This window comes from Apteryx mantelli, chromosome 22 (genome assembly GCF_036417845.1).
Source record: "Apteryx mantelli isolate bAptMan1 chromosome 22, bAptMan1.hap1, whole genome shotgun sequence".
NCBI lineage: Eukaryota > Metazoa > Chordata > Aves > Apterygiformes > Apterygidae > Apteryx > Apteryx mantelli.
Genome location: NC_089999.1, coordinates 5,324,131 through 5,342,054, shown reverse-complemented (window position 1 = coordinate 5,342,054; position 17,924 = coordinate 5,324,131). Strand labels below are relative to the sequence as shown.

The 17,924-nt window shown below is 45.0% G+C and overlaps 1 protein-coding gene across 1 annotated transcript; it reads left to right on the top strand.

Moving 5' to 3' along the window:
- The first annotated feature begins 759 nt into the window (after positions 1 to 759).
- Positions 760 to 17,221, top strand: RCC1L (RCC1 like). Its single transcript, XM_067309643.1, has 11 exons — positions 760 to 1,044; positions 1,669 to 1,798; positions 4,119 to 4,247; positions 5,130 to 5,196; positions 6,455 to 6,506; positions 7,821 to 7,905; positions 8,970 to 9,151; positions 11,383 to 11,467; positions 12,542 to 12,715; positions 14,025 to 14,110; positions 15,793 to 17,221. Exons 1-11 carry the CDS (start codon positions 760 to 762, stop codon positions 15,868 to 15,870), a joined length of 1,353 nt encoding a protein of 450 aa, XP_067165744.1. The 3' UTR covers positions 15,871 to 17,221.
- Positions 17,222 to 17,924: the final 703 nt, after the last annotated feature.

Genomic DNA, 17,924 nt, shown 5'->3' with positions numbered 1-17,924 from the left:
GCTGAAGGCACCGCGCGCGGCGCGAGTGGGCCGAGGCGCGGGCGGCCACGGCAGCGGCCTGGCGTGCGTGCCTCGGCGGGACCGTGCCGGCCGCCGGCGGCCCCCGCGCTGTGGTAACGCGGCGGCGAGCAGCGGCGCGCCGCAAGCCGGCCGGTGCCCCCGCGGCAGGGCAGCGTGGCTTGCGCGGCCCCGCGGGCGGCTCCAGCACCGGCTGGCAGCGAGGCGAAGCGGCGCCCCGAGGGCAGCAGGGCCCCGAGGCGCAGGGGCACGGCGCGGGCAGCACGGCGCCGCGCGCCCCGACGGCCGCCATGACGGGAGAGCGCAGGCCGCCATGTTACGAGCGCCGCTGCGTCGAGGCCAGGCCGGCGGGACAGTGCAGCCTCGCCACCGCCCTAGGGCGCCTGTCATGAGGGCTGTGTTGGGACGCCACCGCAGCCAGCCCCGGGGCCGCTGGGCACCGAGGCCATTGCTGCGGCGGGCGGGCTGGGGTCGGGGGTTAGGTTTGGTTGCGGGGGGTCCCACCCTCTGTGCGGGTGGTATCGCCCCTTTAAGAAACGCGCTTCGCGGGGCCGAGGAGGGTCTCGCGCCTCTCCCGCCACGGAGGCGGGCGGGGGGAGGTGTCCCGCGCCGCGCGCCCCACGTGACCTCCCAGCGCGCATGCGGGGTCGCAGTGGAAAGGTCGGCAAGATGGCGGCGGCGGCGGCGCTGCCGGCCCTAGCGGCGCGGGGGCGGCCGCCGGGGCGCGCGGAGGCGGCGGCGATGTGGGGGGCGCTGCGGGGAGCGAGGCCGCCGCCGCCCCCCCTCTGCAGGGGCCTGGCCAAGGCGGCGGGCCCGCGCAGCATCCGCCAGGTGCGGGAGGCCGAGGAGGCCGCCCCGGTGTTCCAGTACGTGGGCAAGGCGGCCAAGCGGAAGGACCGCGTCTTCGTGTGGGGCTTCTGCCACTCGGGCGCCCTGGGCGTCCCCAGCTTCGTGAAGCCGGACGCGGGCTGGAAGAAGCCGCGGCGGATCCAGCCGACGCCCTACCGGCTGGAGACGGAGGAGAAGGTGGGTCCGCCCGTGCCGCCGCCGCGGCCGTGCGGGCTCCGCTTTGCCCGGGCCCCGGGGGGGAACCGGGGTCAGACCTGCGGCTCGGGGGGCAGGGCCCCTTTCGCCCTGGAAAAATTAGAAGCTCGTGTTGAAAACAACGTTGTTAGCTTCTCTCTTCTTCATGTTTCAAACATCATGCTCTGCAGTTCGACTCAAAGAAGGCCAGAGCTTTTATCCTGGGCTTTATTAAGCAGAGCGATAGTAAAACAGGTTAAAGGTTTTCCCTTAATGTCTCTCTTTTTTCTTAATCCGCTGCTACTGGGGATCAGTAAATAGGTCTTGCTGTTGTGTTTGAATGGGTCCAAAATAATCCAAAAGTAGATTAAAGATGTACACCTACAAAAACAACAACCCAAAGCAGCATTGCCAAACTTGTGTTTAGACCGTTGTGCTTAACACTAAAGAATGTTTATGATCATCTTTGTAAAGATGCTACTTGGTCATGAATTTGGGCCGTATTTGGACGTGGTCTAAATAAGGATGAATGTCAATGAACAAATAATGTAGTGTAAGACTCAGTTTTCTAAGCAGTAGTTCATAACTGAATGCTCTTTTTGTTGTTTCTGTTGTTTGTCTTTAAAGATATCCTCTGCTGCCTGTGGTTATGGATTCACGCTGCTGTCCTCTACTACCACTGACATTACCAAAGTATGGGGCATGGGCCTCAACAAGGATTCCCAGCTCGGATTTCAGAGAAGCATGAGAGATCGAAGTAAGGATTGAGGTGTTGTAAGGACTTACAGGATGGCACGGCAGGATACATGTGGTGTGGGAAACTTTGGGTTAGGAGATAATGAAAAATATGCAAGAAGCTTTGGTGCAGGTTGTGGGCTGGCTTTTTTTTTTTTTTTTAATAATCTTTTTCAGAACTTAGTTGTGTTTGTGGTGGGTAAATATGTGGTCCAGACATGATTCTCTTCTGTGTGCTGCACTCTTCTCCAGATGTAGCGGAAATTTAAACAACTGTTTATTCTGCAAATGTCTGTTGCATATGGTGTGTCATACACATTTTAGAACATGTTTTCTGCGCTGGAAGCTGTCACCTTCCTCTTAAGGCAGATAAGAAAAATATGAAATTCATTCCCATATAGAATTCTTGTCTCTAAATGTAAAAAGCTTGTTATGTTTTGAAAAATTGCCTCTCTAACCACTTAGGGAAAACTATGTTAAAAACAGTTATTTCCCTCTATAGGGAAAGAGTATAATCCACTAAGGTATAGTGTATTTGGTACCAGCCAAAGAATAAATATCTTTGAGGAGAACAAAAAGAAAACTACTGCTACTGTGCGGGAGGCTACAGTTTACAGTGGTGCTATTGTAGTGCGTTGCTGCCGGAATACTGTATAGATTTCCAAGGGTTCGTGTGTGCAGCAAGTGTGTGTGTACTTAAACGGCAGCTGCACAGAAGCTTCCATTTATTTTATTTCCTTTTGGTTTTGAAGATTTGACGACTTAACTCTCTCCTATTGCTGTAACTACTGATGTCTCGGGAGTGTTCTGTCTCTTTCTTGACCTACAAATCTAGTTTTGCCAGAGAACCTGAAAACAGGTTAAATAGTTATGCAGTTCAAATCCTTGGAAGTGAGGGAGTGTACAGTGTTCTGCATGGTCTGTTGAAAGTGGTGAGCACATCAGTGGGATTGCTACTGCTTCATACTTGACTTCCCGCAGACAAGCATCCTGTTGGACATGATGCTTGTTACTCAGCTTTGCAGCCTCGTTTTGTTACCTGCTAGTTCTAACAGTGTGTCCCTGCCAGATGATTTATTTTCAGGTGCATTTACAGCCTTCTGACTTGTAGATGATTGTGTTTCATGCTCCAAACTCAGCTGTTTCTAAGCTAAACTACTACTAGTTCTCATATATTTCCCTGCCTTAGTCACACTGTTGTCTTTTTTTTTTTTTTTTTTTACTTTAAAATCCTGCTGATACAATCTGCGATGATATGGTTGAGTTCAGTACCACAGGCTTCAGTAACTTGTGTGGCTGTACTCTAAGGAAAAGAGAGAGAGGAAAGAGGTTTTTGTGTTGTGACTTCTACGTCTCTTCAGGCAGATCCAAACTTTGCTGCCTTTCAGTTCCTGCTGTACTGCATTGCAGGCTCCCGCTGTTTTCAGACAGCCAGTTGTGATGTGTGTCCTCACATCAACTAGTGTCTTACTGCAAAAGGGAATGTGCAGGGTTTCTGTTTGTTTTCAACTGAAGACAGTGAGAGCTAGTTAAAGTACTGCTACATGTGAGCAGAATACTGCCTTGGGCCCTCTGGGATTTGCTTGCACTTGCTATAGTGGCTTGCTTTGATATACGTATAAAAGCTCTTCATCTCTCCTTAACCTTTTACATAGTGCTAATTGCATTTTGCTGTTCTTCCCCCCCCCCCCCCCCCGCCCCTGTTGACCGTAACTGATTGCATATTCTTTTTGTGTTACTAAATCTGCTTTTTCTAGTACAGCCTTTCACTTTCTATCCCAAATCTTAGATCTCTGATCTCTGGTGGAGCCATGCTAGCTTCTGCTTTTTGCATTCCCTTTTCAGATAGGGCCTTTACTCTGCTGTTCTTTAAAGATGAAGCTCTAAGACTTTTTGTTCACCTTTCATGCTGTCCTTTTGTGATTATTTGCTATTGTACCTTGTTCGCAAAATCCCCAGTTCCACAGAGTAGTTAAGTTTGTGCTTAGCATTAAGCTCCCTAGTAATAGAGCCTAATTCACCCAAGTAGTCAAACATATGCTGAAAGCCTAGATTTCTTGCTTCCAGCCACCTGAAGCCTTAATACCATGCAGCTCCTGGGTATAGTGGATTTTTGTCTATGCAGTGATTGCTGGTTTCAAGCATCACTGTTGTTTTTAGTCTATTCCTCCCCATGATGAATCCCGGCCACCCTTTTACTTGGACTAGTGTCCCTGCTTTCTAAAATATGTCTGCTTCTGTAACAAAATAGGAATCAATGTCTACAAAATAACCTGCAACATATGATTACTCTGCATTGTGGAAGGTACTGACTTTTTAACTTCTCTCTCTTTTTTTTTAAGCTAAAGGCTACGAATATGTCTTGGAACCATCTCCAATTGCATTACCACTGGAGAAGCCGCAGCAGACTCGGGTCTTGCAGGTGTCCTGTGGGAGAGCCCATTCCCTGATCCTGACAGATAGTGAAGGAGGTATAGTATCCTTTTTGCTGGTGACAAGGGACACCTGAATCTATGTTTTCATAAAAACTCTGAAGAAGATTGTCTTCTGTCCTTTAAAACTGGATGCCAGATTGTCTGTCTGTACTGTAAATGTGATGCAGGTAACTGTTAATCCTTGTGGGATTGCTCCAAGAGGGAGAGCCCTGAGCTGATAACTCTGCATTGAGCTCTATGTTCTGTTTGGCTCAAGCTGCAAATGTGTTGGAAGCTTTTTCACTGCTAATATTGAAAAATATGGCTTGTTTATCTAGCCCCAGGCCTTGTTTAAGTGTGGGCTATTTGTCCTGTTCAGTCAGATGTGTTTTTGAATTCCGTTTTGGATGGCTATGCCAATACTTCTGTGTTATTTCCCTCATGAAGCCCTAGAGTGCAGCATTTATAAAAGCAGTGAATTAATAGGCCTTTATACAGAAGATCCTCTTTGTGAATTGGCTCGTGACTTTGCTGGGAATTCTCTGGTGCAGCCGTTTCAGCGCTGTCCTGAGCGATCCGGTGTTGCTTATCACTGGGAGAGCTGGTTGGCTGGTTGATTTAATGCTCCTGTGGGAATGCTGATCTATTTGTGAGTCTCCTTGGCAATGGCAGGATGAACTAGGCAATTACCCAGAAATGGCCAGTGGGCTCCAGGTACTGCTGCAGTGCCTGCAACAATGTCGCCTCGTTATTGTTGCCTAAAATGGATTCGGTCTCTTGGATTTAAGTGGACTTGATTGAAGAAAGCTTAGATCTATTTTACAGGACTGTGTTCAACCTTTTGTACCAAGGACCTCATGAAAATATTTTGTGTACCTGTGCAGGGACTCTTATGAGGTTCAACATTAATCAGACGAGCATTTTATCATTGTTTTTCAGTCTTCAGCATGGGGAACAACTCGTATGGACAGTGTGGCAGGAAAGTTGTTGAAGATGAAATTTACAGGTGAGACTCCAAAGAATCCAAACCTTCTTAAGAAAAATATTGTTGCTAAAACAATCCTTCAGAAAAGCCTGGGAGAGGGAAAAATATGATGGTAATATGATGCAGGCATCCTGTAGGGTGTTGGTCTGGCTTTAAACCTAAGCAAGGCGCAAGCACTCTTCTGGCCGTGCTCGCAAAATACAAAAAGACATCAGCACATGACTGTTTTCATAGAGTATAGTAAGCAAACCCAACCTTCCTAAATAGCCTGAGATAATCAGCATTAGTAGTCACTCTTTCTCCCCTTAGCCTTTCAGAGGGGGTGTGCGAGTGCTATTTATGAGGGTGGGTTAGAAATGCCATTTAATCGTGAAAGAGATGTCCTTGTGCTGAATCAGTTTTAATGCCTTTGAATCTGTAAGTGAGAGAAAACATTTATAACAATGCTTTTCCTTTACAGGGTTTCATGGGCCACACCAAAGCAAGGTTTTAAAATGCTCTGTAACACAGTAGTGATATAAGTGGAGAATGGGAATAATACGTTGAAAGTTACTGATTCCCTGAATAGGGCCTAAACAGAACTTGATTGCTGTGTGAATATACTATGTGTGATCCACAAGACTTGGAGCCTGTAAAGTGCAAGAAAATATCTGTAATTTAGCTAGTTCATTTTCATCTTTATGCTGAAGTTAGTCATTGGATTGTTCAGAATTCATATTTTTATGAATGAATGAAATGGATACTAACGTTATTCTGTTTGTTCTTTGGGATTGAAATCTGTCCGGTCAGCTGGCTCCTCAGTCTTTTCAGGACTGTTCAGTTTTCTGTTGTGCATTACTGCTTTCCCCAGTGGATATTCATGGTGCTGCTTTACTCTGCTTCACCGTATGTTTTTTTCCTTTGTGAAACAACAAGCAGAAAGATTTTTAGTAAAGCGTAGTGTTTTAGATAGGTGATGCAGTATTATCTAATGTCTGTGCTTATTCCAGACTAGGGAAAGTGTTTGAGGACCACCCCCCCACCCCATTCCCATGAAATGTTATATTTAAAAAATGAGTTTTCAATTTCTTAAATGAGATAATGAAAAACTACTTTCCTCCTTTCTGTGGTATTTGTACAGTGAAACTATGTTCTCTGAATATATGAGAGAATTCCCTCTCCTTGTAGTGGCAAAGTGGCTTTCAGTAAAGGCAGATCTACCTTCACATTTTTCAGTTGCAATCCTCTGAAATCCTTTGTGTTGCCTTTTCTCTTTCTGGTCATTATTGATGGTGTCCAGTGAAAGCCTTGTAATTCATCAGCTGAAGGAGTTTGACAGCAGAGTTGTCCAGGTAAGAGAATCTTCTGAATCTAATTAAAAAGAAAATTGGGATACAGATCACTTAGCTGAAGCCTTTTGAAGTGAGGAGTGAGCTACTCTATGGTTGCTTATATAAAGCACAAGATGGCTTTTTGTTCCGTGGCTTTGCAGAGTAGTTGCAAATGGCAACGCAGGGTCCGAATTTACTGAAGAATTTGATGGGAATGCCAGTGCAGCACGCACTTGCTTGATTACTTAGCTAACACCTGCACGACAGGGAGGTTGTTCTGACATGTCATCTTTTCCTGTACTTCTCTCTTGCTCTTGTTCCCCTTGGGTACTTTTCTGTCACTTTGGAACTGTTTTATTTTGAATTTTGTCTGTCTCATTTCAAAAGTGAGCTATTGAGAGCGCCCACCTAGACTACCTAGCACTTCCCTAAGCTAAGCTTCTGGGAGAGCAAGGGACTCCAGAGCAGCATAAATGCCAGTGGTTCTGCCCACAGCTGCAGTATTCCCATGCGCAGGAGCAGTCGGCTGGTGTCTCTATACCCCTATAGCAGTACTGTGTGTGTGGAAACATTGTTCCTGTTCCATGCGGTATCCTAGAAAGCAAGGGTCACTGAGCTAGGCCAGTGGGATGAGAGAGAGCCATGATCCATCCTAACTGTGTTTGAAAGTAGGCTCCTAAACTTCTATTTAGACTTTTCATGGCTGTTTTTTCCAGGGGGTTGAATAATTGAGACCTGTTCTTTCCCTGATGAAAGCAGTTTAGTGCTTAGTACTCTTGGATCATCAATATCTTGTGTGTTAAATCCCTTTAATCTCTGGCTAATTTTTAGGCTCTGCTTTTGAAAATCTTGGCTTTAATTTCTGCCAAGCCTGTGGCAGACATGGTTGGAAGTTCAGCACAAACGTCAATTTGAGAACAGATGTGTTCCTAGAGCGCTTGCATGGCAAGGAATCAATCGCAGTTTGTAGCTGGAGTTGAGAGCCATGTGGTAGCACTCTGCCAAGGGAGATCTTATTTACCCTCTGCTGTTTTGTTATGTTGGGCTGCCGAATTGAGTTTTTTGTTAACCAGGCCTTGTTCTGGATCTCGGAACAAATCAGGTGCAGCATTTTTTTTCAGAAAGAAAACTCTGCTGTTTCTTGTGTTGCATCATGCTGTTGTTAGCCTTCCCCATGGTGCATAGAGCCATTTGATCTGGAGGGAAGGGTCAAAACCTGAGTTGATAGGCGTAGTAGAGGGTCATGGTTCAATTTGTCTGCCAGTAACGTTTCATTAAATCGGTTCTGAACATGTCATGTTTCTTGACCAGCTCTGGCTTTTCGTTTGTGTGCAGGTTGTGTGTGGGCAGGACCACAGTCTGTTTAGAACAAAGAAAGGTGCAGTGTATGCGTGTGGATGGGGAGCTGATGGACAAACAGGTAGGCGCTCAGCTAAACTTCCCTTTCAGTGAATTGATAACTATAGCAAGCTGTCCTAACTCGGAGCCGGTGATGAGACTTGTCTTGCACATGTGGACAGAAAGGGGCTACTATGTTTCCAGCTATGTGCAGATGTTCTCAATGCCCTTGTGTAGCTGAACTGAGACAAACTAGTTCCTTTTTTAGAGGAGCTTTAAGATGCCATGCTGGCAATCCAAGCATGCAATCTGAGGAGAATGTGACCTTGTTTTACTGTGTGAGGCTTGTGAGGGCATGTGGGGATGGCATGTGAAAGTAAATTCCTCTGTTCTGTACAGACTTTGCTTTCTGGTTCTCTTGTTTCAGGGTCCCTTTTGCTTCCTTCTCCTTTTGAACTTACAGAGGCCTTTGACTACTAATGCTGTGTTAGCATTGGATCTTTGGCCAGGCCCCTGTTCTGCTGTCAGAGGACTTCCTCTAAGCCCTTCCTACTGTTTATTCCTTCTGCTGCCCCTGAAGCTCGGTTCTTCCTCTGGTTCTCTTGCGCAGATGTACTGTAGACTAGTGGTTCTCTTGTTTTTTGTCATCTTCGTTCTGGCCTCTTGTTCAGGGAGCTGTTTGTCATGTAATGCGTTTGCTTCCCAGCATCTCTTGCCGCTTCACCTGCTGTTGTCTAAATAGCTTGTGAAGTGTGCTGTGGCTTATGGCTCTCCTTGCAGAAGACAGGATACAGCTAGTTTGTGAAAGTTCCCCCCGTCAGGGTGTCTGCCTGGCTTGGGTTACTCCTCTCTCAAACACTTTTGTCCATGCAGGAAAGGAGAGATATAGGCCTAGACTGTTTCCCCGGTGTGATTGTGTAAGGTTGGTACTGAGACTGCGGAGGGGTATCTTGCCTACTTTGGCTAGCAGAACTGGTGTCTGTGGCTGTTTGTCCACTGAAGCCGGTCAGATGTGAACAGAAAGATAGTTCTCTTGGAGTGAAAGTGTGAGCAGTTTATTACACAAAAAATGGTCCTGTGTAGGCAGTAGTTCATGGTATCGCTGGAAAAAATGTCTTGATCACATCTCTCCTTTTTTCCTTTCAGGTCTTGGACACTACAATATCACCAGTGTTCCTACTAAGCTGCATGGCGACATTGCCGGAGTAAACATTATCCAGGTCACTTCCTATGGGGACTGTTGTCTGGCTGTTTCGGATGAGGGAGACCTCTTTGGCTGGGGAAACTCGGAATACCTGCAGTTGGCATCTGTCACAGAGACCACACAGGTCAGCTGGCCTGGGAATGAGTTTTTACATGTTTCAGTTCAGCTGCAGTGCACTGAGTTAAAAATTACTCACTCCTTCCTGCTCTGAGTTCTTTAACAACGGTATGGATCAATATAAACCCCTAGCAGACTGTTTTTTCCCTATACTTACAAAGCCAGCCTGTCTGAAACAGTTGTATAGCTGTAGTATAATATATTCCCAGCTGTTGATAGGCAAAGGGTTGGGCCACTTCTCCTGGTTTTAGTTTGTTATAAAGGAGGTGCACCCCTCTGTCCTCTTTCCCTCAGCCCAGGGATTTTGAACAAAGCGGAGTCCAGCTTGAGTGCCTGAGTGTGCTGGTTTTGCGACAGGAATCAGTCTCTTCATCTGGCTAATCGAGAATTTCAGGTGGTCCTGCTCTGAGGAGGATGTTGGTCAGATGATCTTTGGCACTCCCTTCCAACCAACAGTTGTGTGAATCTGTGGTTCTATTTAGAGTCTGACAGTGAGAGCACCTTACCCTCTCCCCCATCCCAGAAGGTAGCTGATGATAAAAAGATGCCAAAACAATAGAGTGAGAATTTTTGAATCTCTGTTTGATATTGCCATTCAGTTCCAATGTCTCATTATTTTAAGGCAGAAGATAACTGTACTGATCAACTTCTGACTGGTTACAAAGCTAGCTTTCAAAATAGCCAACTCCAACAATTTCATAGCTTGATGTTTTGTTTTTTTCCCCAAGGTTCCTTGTGAAAATCCCACAGAAAGTGGGTTGGTTGACACTTTATGTGCAACATTTAGTGGAAAATCCTCCTTTGACAGTTTATAAACTGATTCTGTGGCATGACAGAAGCTCTCAGTGGCTTGTCTGCTCTTCCCCTGTTGGAGCAGTCCCCAAAGAACTTTGTTGTATGCTTTTTAAAACTCTATATAAGTAGAGATTGCTCATACTGTGGACAGGTGCACTGGTAAAAGGTAATACTGTTTCTTGTAGTACTGTAATATATTATATCCCTTTTCTAAGTGTTAGGCTTCAGTGTGGAGGAAAACTGAATGAAAATACTGTAGGAGAAAGTCTGAATGTTCCAAGAATCTCTGAGAAAGGATCTCACTTCTGGCTCTTCTGAAGTTTAATGCACACTTGCTAGGAATAGCAACTGTTTGTTATAGCTTCTTGGACACTTACAATTTCTATTCAAGGCATGCAAGGGGAATCACCTTGTGATTTTTCAGTCAGTGTGACCTACAGGATAGAGTATTGGACTGTTGTTTGCTAGTAGACTGGGGGGCTACAATTTTGCCACTTGTAAAATAAGAACAGAGAGCTCTTTTATAAGGCACTCCTAAGATCCCCAGAAAGGAAGAGAGACACTAAGCATTGTAGTACTGAGGTAATTAGGCAGATGGTCTCCTCTTGGAATTAGTGTGGAAAATGGAGTCAGAAAGTTAATTAATACTCAGCTGTTCTTGGCAGAAAGCTAAGAACAGACCATTGCATTAGTACAGTTTTGGTAAAATAGGTAACTTTGTTTTCCATGCTACTTTTGATGTATCCTTAATGTAGGGCTAATTACTGATTAGACTAGCAAGGCCTGAAGACAGCAATTAGGTTAAGTAGTGTAGTAGCTTCCTGACTGGGTATTTTTGGGGTTGGAGGGACCTGAAACAAGTTACTGGCATGTTTGCCAAAGCTGGAGTTTCAGGTGCCATATAGATAATGTCCAAACTGCGGAATGGCAGAGCTGGATGTTAGCTGTGAAATCTGAGATCAGCATTTATATATGTCATGCTCTGTAGGTTTATGTTGTATTGAACCGTACCAATTAAGAAGAGATTTTCTTCCGTTTTCCCCTGGTATGTTCAAGTAATGCCAACACAGAGCAAATTTTAGTGATCTTGTCTGTTGTGAATACTTGCAAATGTGTTGTCTTACTGACTTACCTGTTCTGTCTGGCTTACAGCGCCTGGGATATAAGCAGGTCTTAAGCACTTCCAGCTTTGTTGCCCTACATGTATGCTTCCTACCTGGTAACTTTTTAAACTTTGTTGGCACTCTCAACCTTAATTAATTTCTCACAGTTTTTTTTTCCCCCCAATCTTGTGTTATTTGAGTTGTTCATGCAGTGCAGGATATCCGTGTTAGAAGTTCAGTGCATGTAAAGTATAAACAGAACTTGAGAACAAGTTAAAAATGTATGTCTGGTTCCAGTTTATTAGTTTGTCTCTAAAGACTCGCTTTCGACCTTGTACAGGTGAATGTTCCCAGACACTTGCCATTCAAGATTGGGAAGATAAAGGAGGCTGCATGTGGCGGGACTGGCAATATTGTTTTAACTGGTGAGTTCACTTTTACAATCTTCTTCGGTGCAAGGCCATGCAGTACGTGGATCGTAATGTATTTGATCAAGCATCTTGTTTACTGGAAACAAAGGAGTACCGTCTGTATGACAGTCAGGAGACTGAAAAAGCTGTGATTTAAGAATGTACTGGGAGAGGTATTTTCCCCAGCATATGTTTTTGGGAAGCTGTGTATGTTCCATTGTGATCACTTGTGCTCATGAGAGTCTAACGCAAACAAGAGCAGGCTTGCTGCTTGCTGTTCTGTTCCCTTGTTTTCTGATCACACAATGCATGTGTGGCCTATAATGAAGATGGACGTGTGGAGGAAGTAAAGGAAACACTTGAAGAGCCCTTCAGACTTGATATAAATCTGACATGTAAATAAATTTGATTAAATGGACAGGAAAGTAGAGAGTTCTGAGAACAGTGAAACTCTGCAATGGGCTTCTTGTTGAATCCTTTGTTGGATTGCCAGTGGTCAGAGGAGCACAGCTTGAAAGTCACCGAATAAAGGAGTGAGGGGTAGAATTGTAACTACTGTGAGGAAGGATCCTCTCGAAGAAGAGGTCCGTATATATGATGCAGTTGCTGTGATGACAAGACACTTGAGCTTTTAGCATGAAGGGAGCTAGCAATCATAGCAATTTTTTCTGTTTTATGCTGTCCAACTGCTGTTTCTCCCAGGCACCCGACTTCAGGCGGAGTGCCAGGCAGAGCAACTAGCCTACCACTGGTTTGGCCATACATCAAAGGGAAAAGTAATGATGATAAAACATTCAACCTCTGTCCATCAGACAGTAGGTTGAAGTATTTTGTGCAGCCCACAGTGTGTGCTTTCCCCTCCGCCCCAGGATAGCTTTGCCTGTGAAGCTTGATCTGCTTAAATGGATTAGGGAAAAAAGTAAGGAATTTGGATGGGAGTGTATTGTTTGCTACTTCTAAATAATCAAAAGGTGCTAGACTGCTTTAGGAGAAGGGAAAATATCTGTTTAGGTCTGCTTAACTCTTGGTCATGGTATGAATTTCACGAGCACAGCCTTTCTTACAGAATGTGTTCTTATTGTAATGCAGAAGAAGGAAATGTTTTTGTCTGGGGATATGGAATCCTTGGGAAAGGACCAAACCTAATGGAAACAGCAGTGCCAGAGATGATCCCACCCAGCCTCTTTGGCTGGTCAGACTTCAATCCGGACGTCCGTGTTGCTCACGTTCGCTGTGGACTCAGCCAGTTTGCGGCACTTACAAGTAAGTTTCTAGTCCTGAGGTCATGGAGAAGTCATATTGCCACATTAATTGGGCAGTCTTAAAAGTCCATCTTTCATTTTTTAAACTTAGACCACACGGATGGAGTGCAACAGGAAGGGATACTTACAGGTGTCAGCAAGAATTTAGGTGATCTCTAAACCTAGGTACTGCTGTGATAAAACCTGTTACGATGTGAATATATGGCTCTGTTGCATAGTTTACCTTCTAAAAATCACAGGTTTATTTAAGAAGGTGTGGCACTTCTATAACAAGACAACGATCTCAAACAGGAAACCCAGGAAGGTTTTTGCACTTACTTGTACAGAATAATTAAGTTAGTTGCACTTTAGAAACATTAGGAATTCTTGTGGTAAATGGACAAACTTAACTGAGAGTCTAAATCAGAGGTAGATTGTCAGGGTTTCTTGGTCCTTCTGGCCAACTCAGAAGTGATGTGAGGTGGGAAAACATACACATTTAACATGCAGAGGACATGATACTCCGGTATGTACGCTGTGTATTTGATACCAGCCTTTAAAGGAGGTTTTGAATCTGAAGGTCATTAAAAACGGGCAGCAGAGGGCAGCAGCGCAGAAAAACCATGTACCTGATAGCAAAAATAATAATTTACCAGTGTCCTTGGTCCTTGTTGAGAAGGCAGTATACGTGACGCTGTCAGTCTGGTTAGAGGGTGCTTGTAACTGGTCTCCTGTTGTTATTCAGGAAGCATTGCAAACTGTATTCCATTTAAATTGTACTTATGCTATTGGATTGTTTTGGTTGTCTCTCTGCTATGGGGCTCATTTGAACACTTCTGAGATCTCCATGTTTTACTGAGGGGCTTAAAAGAAATGGTTTCTCTCCAGCTCTGTAGAACACAAGTTTTTTTTTTTTCTTTTGTTTTCCTCAGTTATCATTAGAATAAACCTTGCTTACTCTGTTTGCTGTACTGATAGCTGATATGGGTTAACTATAATTGTCTAACTTCCAACACAAATGACTCACTTCACTTCTTCCTTCAAATCAAATTCCAAAGCAAAAGTTGTAAAAGTGGGAAGCAAAGACTTGTGCCCACAGTTTGCTTTCCTGCTCGTTAGGCATCATTTTCCCCATGCACAAATTCATTTATTGTACTTGGAACTGAACTTGGTGGCTTTCCATGCTGCATTATGTAACCTTTTATACTCCCCAGAAGCCCTGTAGCCACACTTGCCAGCATTGCAAATAGAAATACCGAAATACTTCCTTTTTAATGACTCTGCCCTGGTTTTCTCTTTTTTTTTTTTTTTTTTTTTCCTTTTCCCTACAGACAGAGGAGAACTCTTTGTGTGGGGCAAGAATCTAAGAGGATGCCTGGGAATTGGAAGAATGGAAGACCAGTACTTCCCATGGAGGGTAAGGACAGTGGCATTAAGGCAAGAGTATATTCTTTAGCTAGCCTTTGTTATCACAAGGGCAAGAAACCTCATTTGCTGCCTAGTTCTGGTGAGTAACTTTGAAAGTGGAAGTAAAATGACTATATAAATGCTTTCCTCACCAGAGATCCTGGCCTAGCCTATTCAGGGATGGAGGTGTTCTGTAAATTCCTGCATCTTCTGGTTTTGCTTGTTCAGTACAATTTCAGATCCAAAAGCCAAAGCTGGTGCCATGTCATCATTCCTGAACAGTTCCGTTTGCCTGCTGTCCCCAGTCTCCTACCAGCTACTCTTTACTGCTTCTTTCCTCTCCCTCTAGCCTGCATTTCGCTCTTGTATGTGTTGCTAAGAAAACAGCCAGTATTGGTCATCTGTGACCCATAAGAATTGAGTTACACGTTTAAATTAGGTGAACATTTCGGTTGTGGTGGTCAGACCACTGTGGAAGTGGGTCCATATAGCAGTGGGCTCCCTTCTCCTGCTCCTTTTGCAAATCAAGTGGCTATGGTGGTGGGTCACTGGGCTGACCGCGTGTCATTTCAGTAGGAGATACTTAGCCACTGAGCTGTTTTCTTAGCTGTTTTGCAGTGCTTCCGGTTCCACTCCCTTCTCTCAGATGGCTTTGAGAGCCAGACTCTGTGGGTGTAGAAGAGTGTTTGACTCTAGGTTTCAGCACTCAGCCTAGCAGATGTTCCCAGTCTCCTCCAAGGCCAAGTAGGAAAGGAGGCAGGCAATCAGTTGGACCACCCTGGAGTCCCCTTCTGCGTGTCTGAACTTTCAGTGGATGTTTCTTTGGCATGCTCTCTCCTTCCTTTAAAAAGGAACGAAAAAGACCAATTCTGGAGCATTTGCCTAAAATTGCACTGCTGTGGCTGAGTAGATTCTCTTTGGACTCGCCATGCATGGCACACCTGGGTTTTCCTAAGAGTGGACAGTGAGGAGTATGTTCCCCCAAATGGCCAACTCCTCTCTGGCATAACTACAGCAGTGTATCAAAACAAGAGCGGTCACCAGGCTCCTTGTCTTTAACCTTCCACTCTGGAATGAGCCATCTCTGCACTTCCTTATGCCTAAGGAAGAACTGGCCTCTTGCTGCTTGTAGCCTCTGTTTCCCTTTAGTTTGAAGTCAACTTTAAGTGAAAGAGCTATAATTACACTAGTGAGTGTGCTGGGTCTGCTTATCATCGAAGCAAAAACTGCCTTTGGACAGAGACAAAAACGTCAACTATGCTCTGCCTGTCCTTGCTGTGAGAGAAGAGGCTAATCCTTGTGGTGCTTGGGCAGATCCTCTTCATGTTGTCTGGATTATGCTCTGTTCAGTCATGCAGTTTCTACTGCTGAACAGATGGATTGAAGCTACAGTCTCCTCACTGTCTGCTGGTTAGACCTCTCTTTCTGTCCTTCAAAAAGCTTTATGCCCTTCTGTGAGGGGAGAAAGGGAATATTCTACTAGTATGCTCATGGCATTTCACAGCTCAACGCACAAGCATGCCTGGTGCTGAATCTTGCTTTCTCTGGGTGTTCAAGATGGCACTTTGTTAGGTGCAAATCTCTGCGAAAGGAACTGGCATGTATGTTAAGTAGAGGAAGGATGAGAAATAACAAATGTTAGGTGCAGAGTGCCAGCTTGAGAAATAATCCACTCTTGTGTGTCTGATACAGGTGACTGTACCCGGTGAGGTGGTGGACGTTGCATGCGGAGTTGATCATATGGTAAGCCTGGTCAAGTCTTTTACCTAGTAATATTGCTCAGCGCTGTGCTTAGAAGATGTGGGAACTTGGTGATGAGCTTCTTGGAAAGGAAGACTTTTTCCGTGGAACCGGGCAAGAAGTGACTGAGCAGAGGCAGCGTGGATGTGTTGTCACCTCTGCGTCGTTGAAATGCTCCAGGCTGGCTGGCTGCAGGAGGAAGTGCTTTCCCCAAGGAGAGAGGGAATGCAGGGAGTGCTCTGGCTGGTTCATGACGAGCTCCTGAAGAATGTGAGGCCCAGACTCAGAGGTGAGTCTGTGCAAAAGGATGACAAACATATCTCTCAGGGAAGACTGGAATGAGATGAAATCTATAGCACAGAATGTTCATTTATGGACTGGCTCTCCCTGTCACCAGCTCTCTGCTGTCAGTGTTGGACTGAGACAAACTATTTCTCAAGGGAAAGCTTTTTAATTACCATTTTTCATTGTGGAAGGGAAGTTGCACTGGCTTCTGGAATCCAGCCGAGCTGTCCTCGACGTCTGCCACCAGCTGCGCTCTGCCCAGGCTGTTGTTCTGTGTGGATGTTGGCCGCACAGCTAGTGGCCTGGAGGCAGATAGTGTGCTCTCATCATGGGCATTTGCAGGCTCTCCACGTGGACTCTAAAGGCTGAACACCAAAGGAATGCATTCCTGAAACTGGAAGAGGAAGGGCTTGTCTGCAGGGGGAAGCTACTGTTAAATAAGACAGCATGGAAGGATAAATCATATACTGTCCACACTGCTGTTGCTGTGTGCACAGACTGATAGATAGTGACAGCAGCGAATCTAACCTATTTGTGGACGGAGGTCAGGAACAAAGCTCCCTCTTAACTACATGCGCGGCTGGTGATCGGGCAGTGGAAATGAGCAGAGCTTTTTTCTCATCAACTGCCTTTGTCTTTGCATGCTGATCACAAACCACTGCCTTTGATTTCTGGGAGTCCCTGCACTCTTTCCTCTCTTTGGCAGTATAGTGACTCTCGGTCACAAAGAGCCCTTTTAAATTAGTCAGCCTTTTCTGTAGTGCCTAAGTGGGGAAGGGGACTTAATGGGCAAAAAGCAGAATTACAGCAAAGCCTTGTTTCTTGGTATCTTCCTAGGAGAGAAGTTGTGGTAAGTGCATTTAGGACATAGTATCTAAAGGAGATGGGATCCAGCAGCCGTACATACTCTTGGTGTAGCAGCCGCTTAGCAAATCTCACGCTGGAGTGTGGGAAACTGATTGTTTCCTGTGATGTACTGCGTACCTCACTCAGAGTTGTATCTTCTCCCTCTCTGTACTGGATACTTGCACTGTGTAAATTACTTTGACAAAATCCAAGCTAATATGTTTCAAATAAAGTGATTATAAAGCCTTTATATCAGTAGTAATGGAAATATTCTTGAGCTTGACTTCACACACAAGCTGCTCTGTCTTGCACTCTGCATTTAAATTTAAACATTTCAGTACAAAGTGATGTGACAGGAAACCTCTTCTGTCAACTAAGACGCCTCCGTGCCTGCAGGACTGATACTGTGGTAGGCATGGTATATATCCATGGTCCCTGAGGACACCACATACTCTCCCTTTTTTGGCTCCTTCAGCTGAATCTCTGTATCAATTCTGTTCTTACATAACTGACAAAACTCAGGGCTAAGCTTTACCTGGATGAAATATCTCTTGGAGGGCTTTGCAAAATGTATAGGAAAGGTTAAACAAAGTCTACAGAAATAGTTATATATATGAGTTGCTTTTAACATTACTATGTAACTGGTATTTTAGTTGTGGGTTGAGACGTAGACCAAAGCAGAAAGCTAGTGTTAAATTGTGACAGACCTTTACTGTTGTGAATTTCCATTAAATTAGCTTAAATTTATACCTTCTTTTATATGTGACTTGGTTAACCTAAGCTGCCCAAACATGTCTTGTTGGCCCCATGGGGAGTAGAATGAGGAAGCTTATTAAAACATGGACAACAAATGTAAGAAAGTATGGTAAGAAGGTGTTTCTGACAAACCCTTTCCTGCATGTTGCTGTTTGACAAGGGCTGTACAAAATTGCTGGCTAGTGCTTGGGACCACT

What these genes read in the sequence shown, in the direction of transcription:
- RCC1L (XM_067309643.1), top strand. Translation starts at nt 760, where the DNA reads ATGTGGGGGGCGCTGCGGGGAGCGAGGCCGCCGCCGCCCCCCCTCTGC. An exon ending in GGGAGCTGATGGACAAACAG is followed by an intron (nt 7,906 to 8,969) that starts GTAGGCGCTCAG and finishes TTTTCCTTTCAG; the next exon opens with GTCTTGGACACTACAATATC. An exon ending in TGGCAATATTGTTTTAACTG is followed by an intron (nt 11,468 to 12,541) that starts GTGAGTTCACTT and finishes ATTGTAATGCAG; the next exon opens with AAGAAGGAAATGTTTTTGTC.